The sequence below is a fragment of the Symsagittifera roscoffensis genome, chromosome 1 (assembly GCF_963678635.1).
Source record: "Symsagittifera roscoffensis chromosome 1, txSymRosc1.1, whole genome shotgun sequence".
Classification (NCBI taxonomy): domain Eukaryota; kingdom Metazoa; phylum Xenacoelomorpha; order Acoela; family Convolutidae; genus Symsagittifera; species Symsagittifera roscoffensis.
Genome location: NC_087062.1, coordinates 10,312,757 through 10,335,810, shown reverse-complemented (window position 1 = coordinate 10,335,810; position 23,054 = coordinate 10,312,757). Strand labels below are relative to the sequence as shown.

The 23,054-nt window shown below is 36.1% G+C and overlaps 2 protein-coding genes across 2 annotated transcripts in view; one reads left to right on the top strand and one right to left on the bottom strand.

Moving 5' to 3' along the window:
* LOC134857213 (rab proteins geranylgeranyltransferase component A 1-like) overlaps positions 1–16,652 on the top strand; it is a 79,824-nt gene extending 63,172 nt beyond the window's left edge. Inside the window, exons 2-16 of the mRNA XM_063873587.1 lie at positions 5,877–5,939; positions 6,219–6,285; positions 6,457–6,529; positions 6,690–6,814; positions 7,286–7,475; positions 7,884–8,000; positions 8,398–8,515; positions 8,729–8,847; positions 10,188–10,294; positions 10,921–11,169; positions 13,710–13,770; positions 13,864–13,960; positions 14,322–14,423; positions 15,667–15,812; positions 16,059–16,652. Of these exons, the coding sequence (XP_063729657.1) occupies positions 5,894–5,939; positions 6,219–6,285; positions 6,457–6,529; positions 6,690–6,814; positions 7,286–7,475; positions 7,884–8,000; positions 8,398–8,515; positions 8,729–8,847; positions 10,188–10,294; positions 10,921–11,169; positions 13,710–13,770; positions 13,864–13,960; positions 14,322–14,423; positions 15,667–15,812; positions 16,059–16,283 (1,842 nt within the window). The 5' untranslated portion in view covers positions 5,877–5,893 and the 3' untranslated portion in view covers positions 16,284–16,652. The remainder of the gene's footprint in view (positions 1–5,876; positions 5,940–6,218; positions 6,286–6,456; positions 6,530–6,689; positions 6,815–7,285; positions 7,476–7,883; positions 8,001–8,397; positions 8,516–8,728; positions 8,848–10,187; positions 10,295–10,920; positions 11,170–13,709; positions 13,771–13,863; positions 13,961–14,321; positions 14,424–15,666; positions 15,813–16,058) is intronic.
* Positions 16,653–19,410: 2,758 nt separating this feature from the next.
* LOC134845114 (uncharacterized) overlaps positions 19,411–23,054 on the bottom strand; it is a 160,037-nt gene continuing 156,393 nt past the window's right edge. The window contains exon 5 of the mRNA XM_063862013.1: positions 19,411–19,925. Coding sequence (XP_063718083.1) covers positions 19,411–19,925 — 515 coding nt within the window. The remainder of the gene's footprint in view (positions 19,926–23,054) is intronic.

The window sequence follows — 23,054 nt, the reverse complement described above, 5'->3', positions numbered from 1 at the left end:
AACATTTTCGATCAAGTCTTTATAGAGCTCGTATTTCAATTCGTCGTTCAAATTTCGGAAAATTTCGAGGTCAAACATGTTGGCGATTAAAAGCGAAATTAAAAATAAGACATTAAAATGAACCGACTGATCGCTAGAAATTTAAATTGGTTGTGTGAATGTTTTCGTTGTTGGTGATTTTTTTGCTTTTTTCATTTTTCTGCGAAAACTGTTGTCCAATTTGCCTTTTTTCAGGGAATGTCGAATGTGCCGAAGTTCTAGTTATCGTTCAGATCCTTTTATCACACCACGCGGAAAAAAACAACTTTAATTTTCTTTGTTTTTTCACCCTTGCGATAAGCAATGGGGTATTGCAATCGGGTACAAGACTTTTTTTCCTGTAAAAAACTTCGTTCACAGGACTCATTTGGACTCCTGTTGGTACCTTGGCTTATAATGAATTCGAGTTTCTTCTGTACACTTAACCTGGATGTAACGAATACGCCTGTGACGACAAAGATCCTAGGTTCGAATCTGACCAGGACCTGTTTTTTTTGCAAATAAAATAGTCGGTCTAATATTCGCCTGCTGATGTTTTTTGGCTTAGTTGCCACATCTAAGAATCGTATTTTTCTTGCTGAAAACTTCTTTTTGTGTTTCAGCGTTTCAAAAATCCGGGTTAATCGAAATTTGATATTTTTGGGGGGTTTTGAGTTATTTTTTTTACGTTTTGTCTTCTTTTTGGCCTAATTCATTTCAGCTTTTCCATACCGACTTAGTGGTATCCTTTGCGTCGTTTGAGGAGCGAATTTTTGTTGTGTTTGTGTGTTTTCTGAGGAAAAGGGGACAAGGTTTTTTTAATAGTTTGAATTTTGTTAGTCTTGAAGGATTTCTGCTCCGATATGTTCGGCTTTGTTACCGGTTGGTAATTTTAAATTCATATTCAATCAACCATCCGCAGAATCTGGCATTGAAGTAACCGAATTGCTTGAGACGACAAAATGTTTGTGTTTCGAATCCGGTCGGGATCTTTTTTGTTTTTAACTAGAGTCTTTGTGACATTAAAATTATAGTACATGTTTAAACATGACTAAAAATTGCAATTTTTGAAAAAATAAACTGACATGTCAGTTTGGATAAAATTATCAAATCGAAAAATTATGACTCAAGTAACAAAAAAGTATGGAAATTGTCATAATCGATGAAATAATGATTACCTAATAATAGATGTAAGAATGTGATTGGTTAAAAATTTCTAACATGTTCTTTTTGAATTTCATACATGATCTTTGATCATTTTATTGTAAATAAAAAATTTTATATCCTGACGATGCACAAAATGTGCGAAAACGTTTGAATTAACAATTTTAAAAAATTTTTATTCTACTTTTTGTTAAATTTTGAAGAAAAAAAAATAACCTCGGCGAAGAGTGAATGATAGATTAAAAAGTTTGTTGTAAAAATACAAACAAAATATTTTTAGATCATTTTTATTTTTCTCAGAATAGTCTTAATTTTTATTTTTTCTTTTCTCATCTTAACAATGAGTTTTCTTACATTTGAGTTAAAATGGCATGGGTTGTAGCTGCAAGCTCTCTATTTCATAGCTTGAATACCTTACGACCAGCAGAGAAAGCGGAACTGGACGAACTGGTATACGCTGAATCGGGATTATCGCTGAATCCTCATACCGTGAGGAAGAGACAAAATTTACAGACTCTTCTGGAAGAGCATCCTCTGGTGGACAAGGAGATAATTCTTTGGCACGACGTATTGAATAACAGTTTGTCGAAACACCGAACCAATGCCAACACGCTTTATCCTCTGGACGATTTAATTTCGTATTTGCAATCAAAGCGACATCGGTTTAAGGCGATTATATATTGCAGAAGAACCAGAACGACAGATATCTTTGATTCTCTGATGCGTACAGGGATCTTGATAGTCCCAACAACGAAATTGATCTCGAGAGGCAAGAGGCAGGATCCCGCTTTGGTGAGACAATACCTGGAAGTTCATCAATCGAGCGAACTTGAGTTGAAGTCATTGCGAGTTGTGCTGACACATAGAGAGAACTTGCCCGGGATATTCTCAAAGATAAGAGCGCGGACTCAGAAACCATCACAAGGACGACGCAAGGCGAAGGCACGCAGAGAGGAAACAACGACTGACGTCTCTCTACCATCGGCTGAAAGGGCGCGGATTGGGTAAGTGAATCTACTGTGTGAATTATCCTGCTGAGAGCCGCATGAGTTTAAGTGCTCGTGGCTTGCAGAATAATGACCGCCGTAGTTTTGCCCCCACCGATGCTGAGATGGATACTCAGGAAAAAACAAACTTGGAAATTAGTTTTGATTTACCTGAAGTATTCAAATAAATTAAACAGCAATTTCCATCGCTTGAAGTTTTTACGGAAATGTCAAAGCAATGACATAATACCAGATTTTTTGAGATTTCGGGTGCCAGAAAATGGGGTTTTTTCGGACCAAGCGGTGCATAGTTTTCAATTAAAACTCCTAAGAACAGAGATAAATCAGGCAAGGTCAGAAGAGAAGAAGATAGACGATGATCTAGCTAAGGCAAGAGAGGTAGTGCGGAGAGGGATAGATGAACAATGGTGGCCCTCAATAGCATTTTATCTAAAGCTCCAGGCTAGAATTGCTATCCATGACATCAAGGATAGACATGACAAGAAGTTAAAAAAGCTAGCAGAGCGGCAGGACAGACCGTTAATGAAAGTGAATGACAAATCGGTCAGAGCACTAGATGGCATTGAGCTACCCAAGTGGGTTCATGAAGTGTTAGGTTTTGGCCCAAAGCAACCGGTGAGGGATCGTTTCAATGAACTTCACTTTCTTGCGGACATTGATAATTTTTTATCTGAGCTTAAATCGCAAAAGGTACCAGGTGAAAAATTATGTGAAATTGAAGCTGCTGCAAAATCATACGCTAAACGTGTGCGGCAAACACCGTCGGATAGAGGTATTGAGAAAGCCAGGAAGTATTTGAAGGACAATGGTCTCTTGGCAGTCCCATTCGATAAAGGTGTTGGCTTCTGTGTAATGAAGAAAACGACATATGAGGCTAAACTAACTGAGCTGCTGCAATCGGAACAATTTAGCAAAAAACCAGGTTTAACTGATAGTGTTGTTATGAAAATTGAGAAAGACATCAACAAAGAACTGTTGGCCATGAAAAAGAAAGATGAGATCGATGAGGCACTGTATAGTAGGCTTAGGTCCACGGGAGGGCAGCCAGCTCGATTATATGGATTGGCTAAAGTACATAAGAAAGGAACCCCTCTCCGTCCCGTACTGTCAGTGCCAGGGAGCTCATATGAACATCTAAATAAAACTTTGGCCAAATTTTTTGACAACATTGAGGGGGCAAACATTGAGACAAACACACAAATGGCTCGGGAGATCATAGAGAACATAGATCTAGACTATAATGAGAGTATTATCTCCCGGGATGTCAAAAGTTTGTACACTAATGTCCCACTAAAGGAGGCAATAGATATAGCACTGAGGAAACTGTACGAACAAACTAGTCCTCCTAAACTATGAAGAAATTGTTGAACATGGCTGTAAGTAAGGTGCACTTCAAATGCAATGGTTTATGGTACGTACAAAAGGATGGGCTGGCAATGGATGCATCCCTTGCTGTCATTCTTGCCAATTTATGGCTAAAGGAGTACGAATATGCATTAATGAAGGAAGTACCTGCGTTGACACAGCTAAATGAAAACCGGAATGGCCTATGCCCTGATTGCGAGCGGAGGGTAACATACAGAAGTAAGGGGATCGAATGCGAAGCTTGTTTAAATTGGTACCATTTAAAGTGTAGTAATGTATCAGACAAAGAATATGAGCAAATCTCAGAAATGGTTTGGTATTGTAAGAGATGTAAAGAGCAGCGAGATCAAGAAAAACCAACAGAAAATGTCAAAGCGTTCCTAAGATATGTAGATGATATAGTGAGGACGGTAAAGAGGGATCCAGATAAAAGCAGCTAATGAGCTCCACCCCAACTTACAATTCACTATCGAAAATCCGGATTCGAACGGAGACTTAGCCTTTCTAGATTTGAACATTAATGTGGACTCACGAAAAAAGGTAACATGTGGATGGTATCAAAAACCAACGGATACTGGGACTATCCTTAACTTCAGAAGCTGCGCTCCATTGCAATATAAACGCAATGTAGTTGAGGGTACTGTTCATCGGATTTTTAGAAGTACATCAACATGGGAAAACTTTGACAAGGCAATGAAGATTAATAAAGAACAATGGGTGGATAATCAATACCCTGAAAAATGGTCAGATGGTGTCGTATTAAGAACGTTGAATAAGATCATCGACCGAAAAACTGACACACGAACAACGGTAACATCAGTCAAGGAAGATCCTTTAAAGGTCAGTGCACCCATTATAACATTACAATACCGGGGTAATGCATCGGAGTGGTTTGCTGCCAAACTGCGTCAAAACGCCGGAGCCCAAGTGATATTTACTGCGAGAAAGCTCAAGACTTGCCTACCGTCCCTTAAATCTCCCTTTGCGAAAGATTTGAAATCCAGAGTGGTCTACAAGCCCACATGTAGTGGATGTAATTCCACCTATGTTGGACAAACGGTCCGGCATTTGACCACGCGGATTGAAGAGCATCACAAGGAAGATTCGCCAGAAGGGCAACATTTGAGAGAATGTGACGGATGGTAAGAGCGCTGAGCTTAAGTCTGAGATTATAGATCAATCAAGTAACATACAGAAACTCCTCACTCTGGAGGCCTTACATATTTGGAAAGAACGCCCCAGAATTAACACGCGCGAGGAGTTCAGGAGCAGGGAGCTGACATTAAAATTATAGTACATGTTTAAACATGACTAAAAATTGCAATTTTTGAAAAAATAAACTGACATGTCAGTTTGGCTAAAACATCAAATCGAAAAATTATGACTCAAGTAACAAAAAAGTATGCAAATTGTCATAATCGATGAAATAATGATTACGTAATAACAGATGTAAGAATGTGATTGGTTAAAAAATTCTAACATGTTCTTTTTGAATTTCATACATGATCTTTGATCATTTTATTGTAAATAAAAAATTTTATATCCTGACGATGCACAAAATGTGCGAAAACGTTTGAATTAACAATTTTAAAAAATTCTTATTTTGTGCTTTTACTGACTATCATCCATCTGTTTATTTTTGCCGGTTCAGCTTTCTTCCAAGTTGCTGTGAACCACATGCTTGAGACCGCAAAGCCCGGTAGTTCGATCCCAGTCGAGACCTCTTTAGCAATCTGAAAAGTTTCGGCTAATTTAGATTATTGTCAGTGTGCTCATTTTTGTCGGCTTAATTCCGCTGACAGGACTTTTTTGAACACTCGGCTTCTATCTACCATTCCGAAAGCTCCTTGTATAGTTTTCAATCTGCAAGTAGTTTTTTTTCGGATATTTTGGACTTTTGTTGCAATTTTTAATAACAAACCGTTGTTTGAAGTTTTTTTTTCAATTTAGTTGTTCCGTTTGATTTTAATTATAGTTGTTCATTTTTGTATCGCAAGTTGTGGGACGCTCTGCTTGACCTCTGGGTTTAATACTATGGTCGAAACATTCTGTGCTACTTGCAAACTAACCGCCTATCCTTGTTGCGTACGGATTTGGATGTAGTAAAGTTTGTCTGCTCACTATCGATTATTAAATGCAGATTTCCTGCTTCATGGCCGTACAAATATTTTTTAAAATTCAGCTATATCATAAAAATTTTTGAGATTAAAAAACAACTTCGGCTGCTCATGCTCCCGTACAGAAAATTGTAAAAATAAAACAGTTTTATTTTAATTTTACAATGGGTCGTAATACTCAACTAGCCTTCTTTGTGTCCATTTCAGTTGTTCTTGGACGGAATGGAGGATTTTCCTTCCAACTGCGAAGTCCTCATTCTAGGAACAGGTGAATATAAATTGTTTTTCATGACAAACAGTTTTTATAAATCTTTGGCTTAATTTTTTCTTTGAAATCTTCGAAGAGCCTCGAAGTTTTTGCTTACGTAGAACTATGTTTTCGTAGTAGAATATAAAAAAAAAACATTTACTGGCTCTATTAGGAATTGACAATTCATACGCGCAATTAATTAGTTGATGTTTTCCAAACATCTACTGGCTTTATTATAAATCGACAATTCGCTACGCACAATTGATTAGTTGTTGATATTAATCTATTTTCTTGTAGGGCTTGTCGAAAGTATTGTTGGTGCTGCGTGCTCAAGAATTGGCAAATCAGTTGTTGTATTGGATCGGTAAGCAAGTGAAGTTTTTTTCGAACTAATTTGGAGTTACTACTGAAACAAACAGATGGCTTATTTTTTACGAAATATGACTGCGACTGATTTTTTTTACAAAATCAATATTTCAAATGCGGCTTCTTGTTTCGTCAAAATCACGTTTAAAGAGTTGCTTATTTTTGCTAGAAACAACTTCTACGGGGGAGATTGGGCTACATTTTCAGTGCGTAATCTGATAGAATGGTTGGGAAAGCGCTCGGTAAGAATTCTTATCGCCATAATACCACAGGGCTGCAAAAACCAAATTGTTTCTTCTTATCATGACCGATGCTCTTCATTCAGCAGTTTTTTATCAATTTTTGTAGTAAATTCGATGCATTTAACTTCTTAGCTTAACAAATGATTGATTGTTGTGACAGGCATCAGAATACCAGATGGAGACGAACTCTCAACCAGTGTCTTTGCAGAAAGACGAAATTGCCTTCGAAATACCTCAAATCGTATCTCCCAATATAACAGACATATCATACTGGAGTTTTTCGAAGTGAGTAGCCTTGTTAAACGATAGCAAATTTAAACTCTAGCCAAATTTTCAAATTTTTCATAATTGTTTTTGGCGATCATCTTTTAAACTTGACTTAATTGATGTTGCGGGCTCTCCTTCACCGCTAAAAAGACCGACGGGCACAATTTTTTTTGGCACTATGGAAGTTATAGAGAAATGTGCTCTAATTTTGAATGTTTTCATTTGGAATCAATTGGATTTTATTGTCCCGCTCTGTCCCTTAAAAAAACAGGTTTGGCCCCGCAAAAATGGGGTTCGTTAAGTATTAGCTAACGAGACCCTTTGGACGGTGAGGGGAGGGGTCGAAATCCTGATTTGCTGATAAAATTCTCTCCTAATTCGTCCCCTAGTGCATACAGATCAATTCAACTATGAACTGAGGAACAAGATACTGCTTTTGCTTGGTCATTTGACGTCAAGCTCCTTAAACATTCAACCATTGTTTTCCAGGGAAAATCGAAAAGACATACAGAGTGATGATAATCAGGAGAACATAGACCAAGATTTAGAACCCAATGCCACAAGCAGTGACAGCGTCACCAATTCTGAAGTGTTTAGTTTGACTAGAGAGCAGAAAGAAGAACTCTTGGATGACTTAGATAAATATGGAAACAGATTCAATATCAGTCTCTGTTCTAAGGTTAGATGCACTCGGTATCTACTAAAAATTTTCCACCCCTTTAAAAAAGCAGTAAATTCACACTAAAGCGTTCTATTTATATTTCGAACATTGCTGCATTCTGAGTGGTCGAAAATTGCTTAACAATTTCTTGAAAGGGTGAGTAATTTTCAAGTAGATCGGGCTCTCGTTCAGGTGAATTTCATTATAAAGAATGGTTACAGTGTTTCAGAAGATTGTATTAATAGACTGTCTCGTGTTCAGTCATAGTCACATGGATATTTGACTTATAACTCACAATTTTAAATTAATTGCTTACGCCTGAGAAAGAGTCAAAAGATAATCTTGGTATCCCGAAGAATCTAAGGTGATTAGCACTCTGATAATAAAAAAACGTGCAAAATAGTAAACTTGCTTTTTGCTGTTCAGATTTTGATAGCGAGGGGCCAACTGGTGCAACTGTTGGTTGATTCTGCCACCAGTAGATACTGCGAGTTCCTCGCACTTCACGATCTCAACTTCCTCTACCACTCCAAGTTTCAGAAGGTGAGAAAAGGTGCGCTAGTTTTCAACTATTTACGACAGAACTTGTCTATATTACTTGTCTATTTTAAAGAATTGGTTTATAACATGAAGATAGAAGTATGGATCAATTTTATTAAGTGGTTTGCTAAGTTAAAAACAGGGTAGGGGGTCGGCTGAAATAACGATCTCTCGAATAACTTAAGAGTAGCAATTGATCTCTTTTGCTGTTGTATACAATGTTTCTGGCATAAACGCATCTGCCTTGACAGAATCAGTTATGGTTCAAGTACAAAATGACAAAAGTGTCCTATTTAAAATTTTGAGTGTAAGCCCATAAATCAGTTGTTTTTGGTTATTTGCCTTCCTGGAAATTCTCTGTCAAAATTTTAGCCCTATTTGCATAGCTGTTATTCTTCAGGTGCCCTCTTCTCGCTCGGATGTGTTCAAGAACAGTTTGATCTCACTGGTGGAGAAGCGACAGATGATGAGAGTTCTGGAGTTCTGCATGAATGAAGAAACTGTTTCACTTTCTCAAGGTAGAATGAGTTTTTTATATAATTTTTGTATAAAATAATTTTGTACATTATTTTTATATGTGTTCAAAAACTTAACCAACTATTTGTTCTGAAAGTCCTAGCATAACCAAAGTATTAACATGTCATTTTTTTTTACTTAGACATAAAGTTTGAATCAACAACATTCGTGAATCTTTTGCATAGACTTAATTGAATAGACAATTTTGGTTTCAGAAGAGAACTCAGTGCCCTTCGTGACTTATCTGCAGACAGTTCATGCAGTCAGCGAGAGACTAGCGCACATTATAGTAATGCATGTTCTCTACCAGGCCAAGGACGCATCTACTGAAAATGTAAATCCGATATTGGCTATTTTAATGGAGACGGCGATGATTTGATATAAAGCTTATTCTTGCGATTATATAGGGTATTTCAACTTGTAGACAATATTTTTGATCGTTCGATGCAATGGTAACACACATGCTTAGAACGCATAAGGCTATGGGTTCGAATCCGGCCAGGAGCCGAATTTAAACTTTTTTCGAAAATTCTAATGGTCTATCGTTTTCTTATTTTTTGTTGGTTCGTTTTTGGATGCATGGAATTTTCCTCGAATCTGGTTTTCGTGCGTGGTGTGATACGAACGCCTGAAACGTTAGTGAATTGGACAGAATCGACAACAATTATCTTTGATAAATGAATATAATAAAAAATTGAAACAGAAATTTCAGAAAGCGTTTTTGCCTTCTGCAGAATAACTTTGTTTGCTGAAAAACTTTTTTTTTAAATTTTCATAAATTTTTCATTGCCAAAGAAGCGCTAAAGAAGCTTTCGATACTGATTTTTCCGGAGTAAAAATAAGTTTTCCATTGCTTAATGAAAGCTTTTTGTCTAATTTTGACAAATTTTACAACGAATTTTTGCTGGGAGAACTTTTTGTTAGTGTTTAAATGTCGTTCAAATCACGACTGAAAGCGCTTCATTGTGATTGATGTCATCCTTAAAATGATTTCTTTAAGAGAATTTTTTTACTAGGAAAATACAAACTGCTGATATCATTCGGGTACAAATGAAACAAGACTGCTCGTATCAGGGCGAAGCCCTGAATGTTCCGACTGCCTTTTAAGGTTTATGGAGCAGTAATAACATAAATATCATTAATAAATTGAACGTAAAAAAATGAAAAAAAAATCCAAAAATTGAAACTTTTTCCATGAAAATCATCCCCCCACACGCCCTATAAACTACAAAAGAATAGATTTCGCTCCTTGTAACAAATCAATTATGGCAAATAAGCTTATTTCAACCAATTTGGCACGATTTCTAAGACGGATTAAATCTCCGCTTACGCGTTAAAATAGCACGAAATATAACGCGCGTTAATTGTCCCAAATTAGCCAAAATGGTTATCTTTAAACCCTCATAACTTTACGAAAAATGATCACAGGTGAAATATCTTTTCAAATTTAAGCTCAGGACAACAATACCTTTTGAATGATATAAAAAAATTCCGTCAAAAAAGGCTAGTTAAAAAGTCGAAATTTGTCTGAAGAAAAAAAACCCACCCCGAGCAAAAATATTCCGTTACTTTCGTATCGAAAGTCGGAACAACTAGGCATTAAGTTTCTCAGCTTAGCTGCTGATAACATTTTATGTTTGAAAAAAAAACTGGTGGCAACTTGTTCTGTTCTAGTGTTTAAGCAGACTACGTGTGTTCTGCGAATCTCTTGGAGTCTACTCGAACTCTCCTTATCTCTTTGCCATGTACGGAGTGGGAGAACTTCCTCAGTGCTTTGCCAGGTGAGAAGATTGTTTTTTTTTAGTCTGTAATTTTGTAGGACACAAAACTCATTGTGGAGAGAATTTTTTTTGTAGGTTTTCACTTAAGGGTAGAGACTGCTCTAAAACAAGGCAAAAACATGTTTTGAAGCAAGAAATGAAACACGTATTTATAGGTGGTCTAAAAACATGCGACCGAAACACTGATTTGAGAGTTAAAGACACCAATATTGTTGACAAAACTGATAAATTCCACTGTACCTCTATATAAAATCAGCTAAAACGAGAATGAACATACGCTGAAAAATTTCAATCATATCAATAAGCGCTTGATTTAAATTGAAGTGCATCAGGTCAAACCAAGTCACAGAAGCTCTAGTCCTGCAGTTATATCTAAATATAAGTTATGCCTGAACCGTCGAAAAATACAGCTCTAATGCAGCTACTTCCATGGCACCGTGGTGTTCAGGACAAGAATCCATTTCACGAGGAGTGATGAAATGATATTATCCTGTAGAAAATTGTCAAATATATTCGCCTACTAGAGCTGAACTGCGCGTGTATGTAATACATCAATTAGAATCAAATAATTGATATCAAACTTTTGATTGGCATGTTTTTTGATTTATTTAAACCTTTCTATCCAGAATGAATGCAATTTTCGGAGGAGTCTTCATCCTCGGTTCGGAAGAAGCGCCTGCTAAACTCATAACAGCAAATGCATCCAAAGTCACAAAAGAAACTGAAATAGCTGAGAAGGTTAATTCGAATCATCAGCAGTCCAGAGCGTGTGCTGTGGTGACTGCATCAGGAAAGGTCATCACTTGTGAACACCTGGTGTCAGAGTCCAGTTATCTTCCCAAATCTTTGTTGCCAACTTTTGTCAAGTCTAGAAGGTTAGTAGTTTCGGATGTTTAAAATAATGAACGAACTGAATTTTGACTTATTTCAGTCGCGTAGTAAAAGACCAGTGCTGATGTACAATATCCGGAGAAGATGAAATCAACCTGAAATTCAAACGCATATACATCAAATTTGATGGATTTTATAAACCAGATAACGAGAGGAAAAAAGTTGCTTAGAGTTCGGCCAAATTAAATCGCGTGATGTTTGTTTGGCGCGATTCGTTTGATTATAGAGAAATTTATGTATGCAACAAATTAGGTCAATTTTGAAAAGATAGCATCAAATTGAGCATCAAGTTAATTTTAAAAGTGGATCTTCAAAAGCTGTAAATGGATTTACATTTATCAGTTGTGTTTTAGTTACCCGTGCGATAAGCAACGGTATTGCAATCGGGTACTAGACTTTTTTCCCTTAAACAACTTTGTTCACAGCACTCATTTCGTATCTCTTGGACTCCATCTTCTGACATGCTCAATTTCTTCATGCTCAATTTCTTGGTAATGCAATTAAAACCACTATAGTTGAAGCAGTAATTAGGTAAAGCCCGTTTCAGGTTGTACTTTTTTTCAAAAAATTCAATTTTTTTCGGGTTCGTGGTTTTCGTCCTAGTTTCTGTCGGTTCATTACCATTTTTTGAAACGCTATTTTTTTCGTCTTATATGGTTTTTATTGGCTTACTTTCTAGAGCATGTGCTTTGTGTCAATTTAAACAGTTTTTTACTACAACTGAAAGTTCAGTAATTTACCAAGTCTGATATTGGGTTTTTTTTTCAATTTTTAGTTTCTTTTGTCAGTTTTTTTCTCAATATTTATACAGTTTCAATTTATGTTGTATCGGTCAGTCAACTTTTATTGCATAATTTCGAGGGCAAACATATTCGCATGCGATTATGCGTTTCAGATTGGATGGTCCAAAATTTTACAAAAACTTAATGAAACTTTTTGTGACAACAGTTTTGTTTTCGGCTCAAACAGATTTTCACCAAAAATTTGTTGGCGCTTGGTAATTGATTTTCAATTCTTTTTTTTGCAGCTGTATTTTTTTCAAGTTTTTTTCAAGTAATTTTTTTTAGAAATTTCATTAAAATTTTTCAACTTCATTTTTCAGATATTTTTTTCTACACTACGCTTTTTTTACACTACGCTTCGCCTCAGTGTAAAAAAACTTTTTTGCTCCACTTGTCACAAATTAGGCCAGTATGAAGCACATGGAGGTGTCAGGAGGATGTACTACTCGTAATCTCCAAGTCTGTGGTCCGATGTCATCAAAAGTTTTTTTTTGAAAGCCAATTTTTTTCGTGTTCATGATTTTTCTCGCTTGTGCTGACGAAGTGCAGCTTGGCCTTACACTATCCAATAACAAACGTTCAAATGGCACGAAAAAACGTGAATCACTTCTAAGTTTCAAAAATGGACTTTAATTTTCAAAAAAAAAAGATTATATTGATTCAGTTTTCTCAACTTGGGTTATTTTTATCCAAAGATTGTCAATCATAAATAAATTCAGGCCATTCAAGAAGCCTGAGTGTTTTTGTTACCTCATTTGCAGTTTTGAAACTCTGGCTTTTCTTAAAAAAATCATTTAAGATGATGTTTTGCAATAAAGAGTTTGAGTGCTTTTTACAGAGTCGTATTTAAAGAGTCAATGAACGTATTTCTGAGTCTAATAAAGGTCGTTATGATATGTTTTTTTTTTTTCAGGAAAAGCCTTAAAATGCTCTAATAACAAAAGAATTGTATTCATACTTAAAAATGCACATATGAATGCACTTAGGTATAGATGCACATTTTGAGTTCAATTCAAGTTCATTTGCTAGAAGGTAGGCAAAATGCACCCTCCAATTTCCAAAGTTGAAATGGCGCGAAAAAAATGTGATCGATTTCTCGCTTCGAAAGTGGAATTTATGTTTGAGATTTCCCAGCGGACTAAAAACTTTTCCTAATAATCCATTCTTCTCAAAGTGGGTTAAATTTTATCAGAAACGTGCCATTTTTTTAAAAATTGCTCATCAAATTCAAAGAGTTTTAAGGGCATATATTTTTTGTTTGAAATTCGAAAGTTGATGTTTCTTTTCAAAAACAAGTCAACTGTATTTTTTTGTTTCTTTGCGTTCGTTCATTGGCTTTGTTCATTTGTCTGTTCCGTTGTCTATGTATAATCTGCGATTGTAATGTGATTGGTCCGCAGATAATTGCGACGGGGACGGGCCTATTGCCATGTGTGTCAACAAGCAGCATGTCCATGTAAAAGAATGTAGTTTGAAAGTTTGCGATTTCATCTTTTGTTTACTCAATTCGCTGTTTTGAACAGTGTGCACTTAGCCGAAGTTTTAATTAGGCGAACGGGAAACTTTAACTCCCCTAAAATCAAGTGGTTTTCGAAATAAATTGAAAATTAAAGCTAATTTGTTTTTCCTCTGAAAGCACACCCGGTCAAAGCAATTACCGCATACTAATAAGCACACATGCTAATCGCTACGTCACCTACTGCCATAGACAACTGAATTAATCAATCTATAATGCTGTTCAGATCATATGTACGTGGAGTTTTCATCACCAGCAGACGTCTAGACTCCTCGAAAGAATCTGCGGTTGGTGAAACTTTACGAAAAAGACAATTATCATAGTATTGATGATAACAATTTCACTGGTTTAATATAGTGTTAGTATTTTGAATAATGCAGGTAGTTTTGGTCAGCATTCCACCACCGGAAGGAAGGAGACATCCACTGAGGCTGATAGAAGAAACAGCACAGGCATGCTCAACACATGAGAAGTTCTGTGAGTTGCTTTCAAATTCTCGTTCGTCTCTATAATCATAAGGTTCGCTAATTGCGACTGCCTGGTGACAAGCTATTAGGTCAACAATAATGAGCTCATACTTCAATATTAGCCATAAAGGAACTGCGATTTTCCTCAATTCGCAGTTTAAACTACAGAAAAATAATACAGTTTAAAGTTTTATATAACATCGCTTAATTCCTAAACAGAATTGTGAGGAGTAGTGATTTGAGCGCAGCGGTGCAAGCGACCCTTGATTGACAATTTTCGGTTTTTTACTTATCGGACATGATCTCCACGATCTTGATTATTTTAAAAATGTTAATTTTAATGATTTGATGACTGTGATGGCATGTTTCAGATCTCCTGCAAGCAATTACTGAAGATGAAGACAGTTCTCTCTGTTCGAAGGAACAAATCGATTTATATCTGAACCAACTTATCAAGCCACTCTCTTCTACAGGTACTGTTGATTTTGTTATTGTTTATACTGATTTAATTTTAACTGCCATATTGGTCATATTGATTAAGAGTAATGAACGTAGTGAAGGCTCATATAGGTCTTGCTGATTTTTTTAGGAAAAAGTCTTAGGATATTGATTCACTTAGGTATAATGCACTTTTTGCGTAAAATTGAAATTCATCTGCTGAAAATGACGTAAATATAACTCTCCAAATACGAACGTGGAAATGGCGCAAAAAACGTGAACGATTTCTAGTTTCGAAAGTGGAATTTATTTTTAAGATTTCCCAGCGGAAAAAAAACTTTACCTATTGATCCAGTTTTCTCTAGTTGGGTTCATGTTATTAAAAAAGCGCCAATCATAAATTGTTCTTGAAATTCACAGAACTTCAAAAACATCTTTTCTTTTCTTTGAAATTCGAAAATTGAGATTTTTCAAGAAAATCTGTTTTTTTTTATGTTTACTTGCTTTCATTACTCTTTTCTGATCTTCGATTGGCGATGTTCTTTAATTGAGAGCTTTGTTTCACCTTCTAGTGCAAAACAAAGCAATGCTTCCGAAGTTAGAAGTAACTTTGTATTTGGGAGTAACTTTAGTGTAAATAGCCTTTTTTGACGGAATTTTTTATCATTCAAAAAGTATTGTTGTCCTGAACTTAAATTTGAAAAGATATTACTCTTGTGATCATTTTTTGTAAAGTTATGGGGGTTTAAAGATTGCCATTTAGGCCAATTTTGGACAATTAGCGCGCGATAAATTTCGCGCTATTAATGCGTGAGAGGAGATATAATCCGTCTTAGAACTCGTTCCAAATTGGTTGAAAGAAGCCTATATGCCATAATTGATTTGTTGCAACGAGCGAAATCTATCCCTTTTGTACTTTATATGGCGTGTCGTGTGGGGAGATGATTTTCATTAAAAAAATTCAAATTAAAAAATTCATTTTATTTTATTAAATTTAATTTTTCTATGTTATTACTGCTCCATAAACCTTAAAAGGCAGTCGGAACGTTCAGGGCTGCGCCCTGATACGAGCAGTCTTGTTTAAGTTAAATGAACGAACTGAACTCACTTTGTCTTTTTTTTCAGAAAAAAAAATAAAAGTTGATTCAAAAAAACTATTAACTGACTGTTTTCTATAATTGGGTTTGTTTGTGTGTAGTAAACTTCTTGCTATGTTTATAATTGAAAATAGAAATATTGAAGTTTATGCTTCTTATCTTTATGCTCTATCCTTTTTAGAAGAAGATTCGCGAGTTGCTTACATAACTTCGCTTTACTTCCGCTACCTGTTCGTTGAAACCTCGTCCGATGAGTCGCCTCTGCAAAATGTTCACGTTACTAGTGGACCTGACAGTGAGCTGGGCTTCGATCAAAGTGTCGAACAGGTGAGACAATCATTTGTCTTACTTTTTCCGCTGACAACTTGAAACAGTTGGAACTGCTGGAAATTAGTAACTTCATTTTTTTTCTGTCTCTGATGTATTGGAATAATTCTATGGTTATGATTGAATTGGTATACTTGAAGCTGTTTTTCAGCAAATGCATGGATACTTAAAGAAAACGGTGTTTGAGTGAATTTTTCAGAAAATGGAGTGCTTGCATAGTTCCCTATTTACCAGTATATTTTTCAGGCGAGAGGAATCTTTTCGAAAATTTTTCCAAACGAAGAGTTTCTGCCGAGGGCCCCAGACCCAAGTGATGTAATAATCGGGGAAACAGAACCACAAAGTACATCAGAACCCGACGGCCCGAAAGAAGGAAAATCAAATCAGGAAACAGCTGAAATAGATTCAAACTATGAAGAAAAAATAATTGAAGATGAACAAGCAGAAGAGAAGGTTGAAAATGTTTCCTGAACCAGCAAATATTTAATGTTCGTGCTCTATTCTAGTTTCGCAGAGCTTAACTCATACTGCGATTGTAAACGAGTTCTGGACGGTTGCTGAAAAGGGATTCGAGAATTTTTTGGATTCGAGAAACTGTTTAAGAGATGGTGGTAGCGAGTGTAATGTGTAATGTATACTATAGATTAGAATCAACTTCACCGATCACGTTCCATCATTGAATCGTCATCAATTCAAATGAAAACTGCTTTTAAAAATTCTTCATTGAGATCTCTTTCTCGAACTGAGCTTATTTCGAGGATGAACTCGTTGCTCCATGAGTTTATGGTGATCTGCTTCTTAAATATATAGTTCTGAGATCTTGATTTATTTATGTAAAATTAATTTATACTTCTACGTTTTTTTCCTGTTTCCACGTTTTTCAACATTCAGGTTTGCTACAGTGAAAGCAACATCGTTTCGACATCCTTCAGTTTTTTCTAAAACTTCCTTTGAATTTTTTAAAGAATCTTTAGAGGCATTCTTGCATCTGTAACATTCTCTCAAATGGTACTTAGCACTAAACGAGTGAATGAATTTCGTTTTCTCTAACTCATTAGAATACAGGGGTGAATTTTTGACAAATGGCTAATGGTACGCAAGTTAATAGATCGAATCACGCAATGAAGTTAATTCGTAGCATTAACCATGTGTCAAAAATTCAGGGCTGCGTCTTACCCGAGTTGATATAAATCGCTAGTCATTCAATTTCACGTCCAGGAAATTGTCTGATATTTCTTCTACTGTGTGACCAGCATTTTCTCCTTTTGTGAAAGTTAATAAATCTGTTGAGTTTGGCTTTGAATTTTTGTGCTGAGTCCTAAACAATCTCCTAAGTTTTTCTAAGGTTTTCCAAATTTTCCCAGCACTCACACTCCCACGTTTCTTTAACTTTGTATTTTTCTCTGTACTGTTCTCACGTCTGATGTCATTCATCTCTGTTTTTTGTTCCCTCTCTCAATATCTTGATCTGTTAAAGAGGCACAACCTTCTTGACAGGAATAAAAGTAATAATAGCATCCCATTGCTTCGAAAACTGTTTCAGCTGCATACATGCGTGCGTACAAGTGAGTTTCCATGATTTAATGTATGCTTGTCTGTTTGAATTTATGGGTTACATGTCAGTATTTAGACAACCGCGTATTCAGACTGGTCAGTATTTAGACAAATACTGTTTCAACAATTAGAATCGAGACAAAGAAGAAATTAATAAATAATTATTATTTATTTTGGATTATTTATGTCTTTTCTCGATTCTGATTGGTTCATACAGTATTTGTCTAAATACTGACGAGTATGAATACGCGGCTGTCTAAATACTGGCTGCACTCCGAATTTATGGTTGTATGCATGCGTGCGGGTAGGTTTGAAAGCAGGTATGGTTACATTTACTATCTACGCATGTAAACCTACATACAAGCATACATAGAATCATGCAAACATGCCTACATACAAACATAGAAACTCTCATGCAAACATACAATCATACATACTTGCATGCATATACGTGCATACAGACATGCATACACTATTACATGCAAATATAAAATGTGAAGTTGAAACAAAGCCCACAATGGTTGAGCAGACGCTAGTTGAGCTGAATTATTTTTTATCTTCAAAGTTTCAAGTCCCCCTGAAGCTAGAAAAAAAAATTACTTACAGCAGCTGTAATCATTGCGTACAGAGCAAGAAAAATCCGTGAGGTGAGACTGAAGCCGACACAACTTGAGCAGACAAACAAAAGCCCGACAATTCAGTTTTTACGGGAAATAAAATTCATTTTTTACATACTGAAAAAACAAAGTCCTGTCGCGGCTCGGCCCCCAGAGCTTAAAGTGCAAAATTAACTGCCTTACCTCAATGCCAAGTAGGAAGGGAAAAAAGCAAGTCTAACTGAAAGCGATAACACACGTGATTTTCAGTGGTAGGATTTTTAAAGCAACAGTTTATCTTCGCTGCCACTTTATATAGCTTCTTAAAGAAAAGTTTCCATTGTTAGAAAAAAAGTTTCCTAAAGAATTCATCGGGAACATATGCTCTTTAAAATTTCAGTTAAAAAAAACCGCGCCCTTCCACTTCAATTCTGCTTGCCAAACTTTACAAAGGGTCCCGCCCTTGCTATAACTTCATGAAATATATATTTAAGACATTTGCCTACTTTGCCCAAACAGAAATAGGAATGTCAAGTTTTCGGATTTTTGCGAACGGATTTTAAAGTCAACTCTTTGTGACATTGTTTGTCGTATTCAATCTTCGTGATGATATTATCCGTAGTGATTTCTTTGACAAATCTCTCGCAATGCAATCAAGCTGAAATACTAATTTCTTATAGCCTCATTCAGCTATCGTTGTTAAACATACCAAAAAACGACAAAAGAATAATTAAAGTCCGCAGATTTCAGTTCTACTGAACTGTGGGGATCAAATTATGCAACTTTGTAAAGATTCTTAGCTGTGGCCGAAAAACATGATTCATAATCCAGGCTGAACGAGACCACAATGTTTTTACTGCAATTTAAAATCAAGAAATCGTCTCAGGGGGTCTTTTTCGACTCGAGAAAATGTGAAAACTAAAAATTAGGTACATAATTAGATTTCCCATCTTCGGAAAGAAAATTTTTTCAAGTTTTTTTTATTCCTCCACCAGACACACACGAACAAAATTTGGTAATACAACTAGAATTCGGTCATAATCTGCTTTTTGCAGGAAAAAAATGTCAATTTGGGTCTTAGTTTGACGGTTGTTTTTTTTAATCACTTTTGTTCATTTTCAACAAAACAAGGCACGTAACAAAATTTTTTTTCTTTCGCAATGTTTTAATTAAAAAATTTATAGAAAATAAGTGTTCCTGGTGTATATATTTTGTGGTGACTATCGAATCAGACAACATAAGTATAAAATGCAATTGATTGTAATCGATTTGATAGTAAATATATCCATAATTTTGTGCATAAAAAGTTGGATTGCTGAATTGAGGAATCTTAGTTTTGCAAATGGGGGTCTAAAGAAGTATCAAATTCATTGTCATCAGCAGTAAATCATGGCAGTTAACATATCCAACATGTCAAGCTAATCTAGGAATCAGTTTGTCTCAAAAGATTAGAGAAATAGGTGAACGGTGAATAGATTTGAATTTTCGTATACTCGTCGGTTTTCATCGTATACTGACTCCATTTTTGCTTCACCTTTTCCGATCACTGCCATATAAGCCCACTTAATTCTTTTTGACTGCAAACCAAAAACGAGTTCATCCTTAACATCGTCCGTCGAAACAGTTTGCGTCTTTGCCTTCTTTTCCATCTGAAAAAGAGCTACTTTCATTTGCTCTGCAGCTGCTTTTGCATCAATTGAGTTGATCGATTTGAGCTCTTTCTTGTCAGACTTTGGCTGAGCAAATAGTTGCATATTGAACATATACCCATGTTTTCCAACCCTAGACATCAATTCGCCTGAATTGCTGAGCTGTACACTCAGATGCGTCATTTTTGTGTAAACCAATAATATCCATTCGTTTTCAGGAAAGCCTCTCAAAACATCAATGATCTGCGTCGCTTTATCTTCGACGCCTTTTGCATTTGTCCCTTTCAACATGAAGTCCGCACCTTTCCACGCGGCTGAAAATTACTTTTTATAGGAATCCTAACTATGGCTGAACGTGATTCAATGAAACTATTACGAGCTCCTGTTTGGTCATTGCTTGATAATTTATCCACCCTGATCTAAGCCCTTGCCATCCATTCAAAATTACTCTAAACAAACTTAAAAAGACGATACAAGGGCAACTCCTAGAAAACTCTACGAGGACAAAAACTGAAGAAAAAAAGACGGGAAACCTACAATGAGACCCCAGGCATACCTTTCTCTAAGAATTAAATGAATAAAAGTCGTCTTGTCATTAAATCAAGAAAAGTAGAGTTGAAGTCCGAGGTGGTTTTCTCATAGAGTAATCTCAGATAAGGTACACCGTCTGTTCGTCACGCTATCTTGTGTTCGGCCGGCTGGATTCGTGCAACTTCTAAGTCTAATACCAATCCTAAATTTATTCTATCTCCTTGTCTCAATAGATCTAGCGCATTTGGTTATTTGCGAGGTTTAGAATCAAAAACCATTCTGAGTAAGAACAACTGTTTGCTAAGTTAAATTTATTCTCTTCTGGCTAAAACTATAAGTAGTTTCAGCCCTACAAATTATTGTAAGTTTAATGGATAATGCATGGTTAGTTCCAAGTATTTTACAGAGATAGTTATCAAGAACATCATAGGATACAAAAAACACTTGTTTTGGACTGGTTCCACCCATCCAGGGCTTAGAAAGTTTTAAAAGTTCTAAGTTTCATTCTTCAGAAGGATGGATGGAGAGTTATTTTGAAGCAGTGAAGAGAGAATAGAAACAATTGCTCGTTTTATGGCGCATTCGTCTTCACAGAGAGAGAATGAGTACAGTTGCTTGTGTTGAAGTAGGTCTGGCGTATCGTGATTGAGTTGAGGGGTTGGGTCTAGGTTGCAGAATTATATAGTGATGTGTTGATTTCGTTAAGTTAAAGGAGAGAACGTGTATTTTTATCTATACATAAAATAGTAAGATAGGGTTTGAGTTAATTGTGTGAAGTGCCAAGTGACTAGGATTCGTACGTTTGAGCTCAATGTCGAGTCGGCCATTGATCTTGTTCAATTGATACCTTTGCTTCGATATTGGCTCCATGCCTAAAATACTGTTAGTGTGAGTACGGCAACAAACCAATCAATTTGCCATTCCAGAGTCAGAATGTCATCGAGTTTCATCTTTTTTTTGCTGCTCGTTCCTTTTTCTGCTCGTTCTTTTTGCTTTTAAAGTTCTTCATTACATTATATAGTTATATCTGTACCATAATAATAATATCAATTTTAGTTATGCTTGTTGTTAATTGTTTTCGCAAAAGCGTTTTCTTAGTTTTCTATTGTTTTAAAGAGTTGCTCACAATAGAGATACTCTTAGTATTACTTGAGGTTCGGTATCTTAGCACATGGTGGGCTCATGGACTTCAATGGGATCAGTGGGCTCAGTAAGCTGCGTTGGTGAGTCTAAGTAATTTTATAATTCCTTCCAACCGGGTTAAATGAAAATTTATTATCTTGTTCTTTTGGTCGTAAAAAGTTGAATGTCAGTGCATAGTGGTCAAACTTACTAAAATATGGCTTATTAGCTTTTGTGCTCATTAGTGCATGATCAATGTCAGGATCAATTTTCTTGCCAGTACTGTTGAGGTTAGTTGTGAATTCACTGCAGGGTCAGTATCTTACGGTGAGTATTCCATATATCAGATGACTGTGTGATCATAGTGATTGATGAAATATCGGCTAGCTTTTTGTGCAATGAAACGGTTGAGTGTTTGGTTTAATCATATGTCAGTGAACTAATTCAAGCGTAGTGCATTGGTTAGTTCAATTATTATTCTATCACATAATTCGTTTACGTCAGCGTCTTTTCTTAATGGCACTTATTGGTTAGTAAAATTATAATTTGAAATCCAGGAAAGGATTGGTCGGAGGTTATATTCGTCAATTTATTGGAGTGTTGGGCTTGGTTTTCTGCATTGTAGTAAGTGTACTGGGAGAAGAAGAGAAAAGTTTCAACTAAAATTGACGGTGTAATAGTATGACGTGGATGATGATTTCGAACGAGTCTAGATGGTTTTGGGCGACTTGTAAGAAATTGTGGAGGGTTATTTGAACATTTGCGTTCCATAAGATTAAGTTGTGCACCGTTGGGAGCAGGGTGGACAGATGGTAGGAATGATTCGGAAGTGGAGGCGCAGCTGGTCAGCTGGTTAATACCAAGTGAGGTATTAGTGTTATGAATTTGTTGCTGACTAGTAATTAAGTTGTCTCAGTCATGCTCAAGCTGATCATCAGTAATGGGTCTGGATACGTCTGGTGCATTACTGGAAAGAAGAAAAGATTAAGGGTAGTGGGGAAGTGGAGGTAGAGTTTTCGGCAGGGTTATGGGGAGTTATGATATGAAAAGGTGGCTGGGAAAATTAGTGGGTCTTGGTTCGAAATCCAAAAACACATCGGGTGTGTCTACTTCGGAGTTATTGAAATGAGAGTTAGTTTTAATAACGGCTTGAGTTGAGTCATCAGAATCCATGTGTAGTGAGCTAGATGAAAAACTGGGTAGGGGAGGCATTGAGGCGAGAGATTGAGATAAGGGAGTCGTGGCGTTGGAGATGTCTGAAAAACCAGCTGTGTCAGCGAGTTTCTGAGATTTTGGTCTCTTGATTGTCTTTGGATCGTATCCATTTTAGTGAGAAGATCGTGAAATTTTTGTTGTAAATCTATAGACTGTAAATGTATATTAGGGTTGCGAACTTTTGCGCAGATTCTTTCCGATAAAAATTTCTTTAAAAGTAGCATTAAGTATGGTATAGTAGATAAGGTATGGCATAGTAGATAATTTTTTGAACTTGGTAGCATCTTTTGTGTTCAAATATATAGAAAGGTGAGACTTTTTTAGTGCAAATGTAATACAATAGAAGGCTCCTTCATAATCATTGAAATAAGAGCGGTTACCTGATAGGAGGTATCCTGCATAGGATTGTTTTGGTATGGCTAATGCGAGAGATTGTAAATTTTATTTATGTTCTAATTCACATAAATGATGCAGTGTTTCGAGTTTTGAAAGTGACATTTCTTGAAAAGTTTTTCTAACTGTGTAGTCAAGTTTCATACCAAGTTGAATGTTATAGTGAATTGCGCCAAAATATG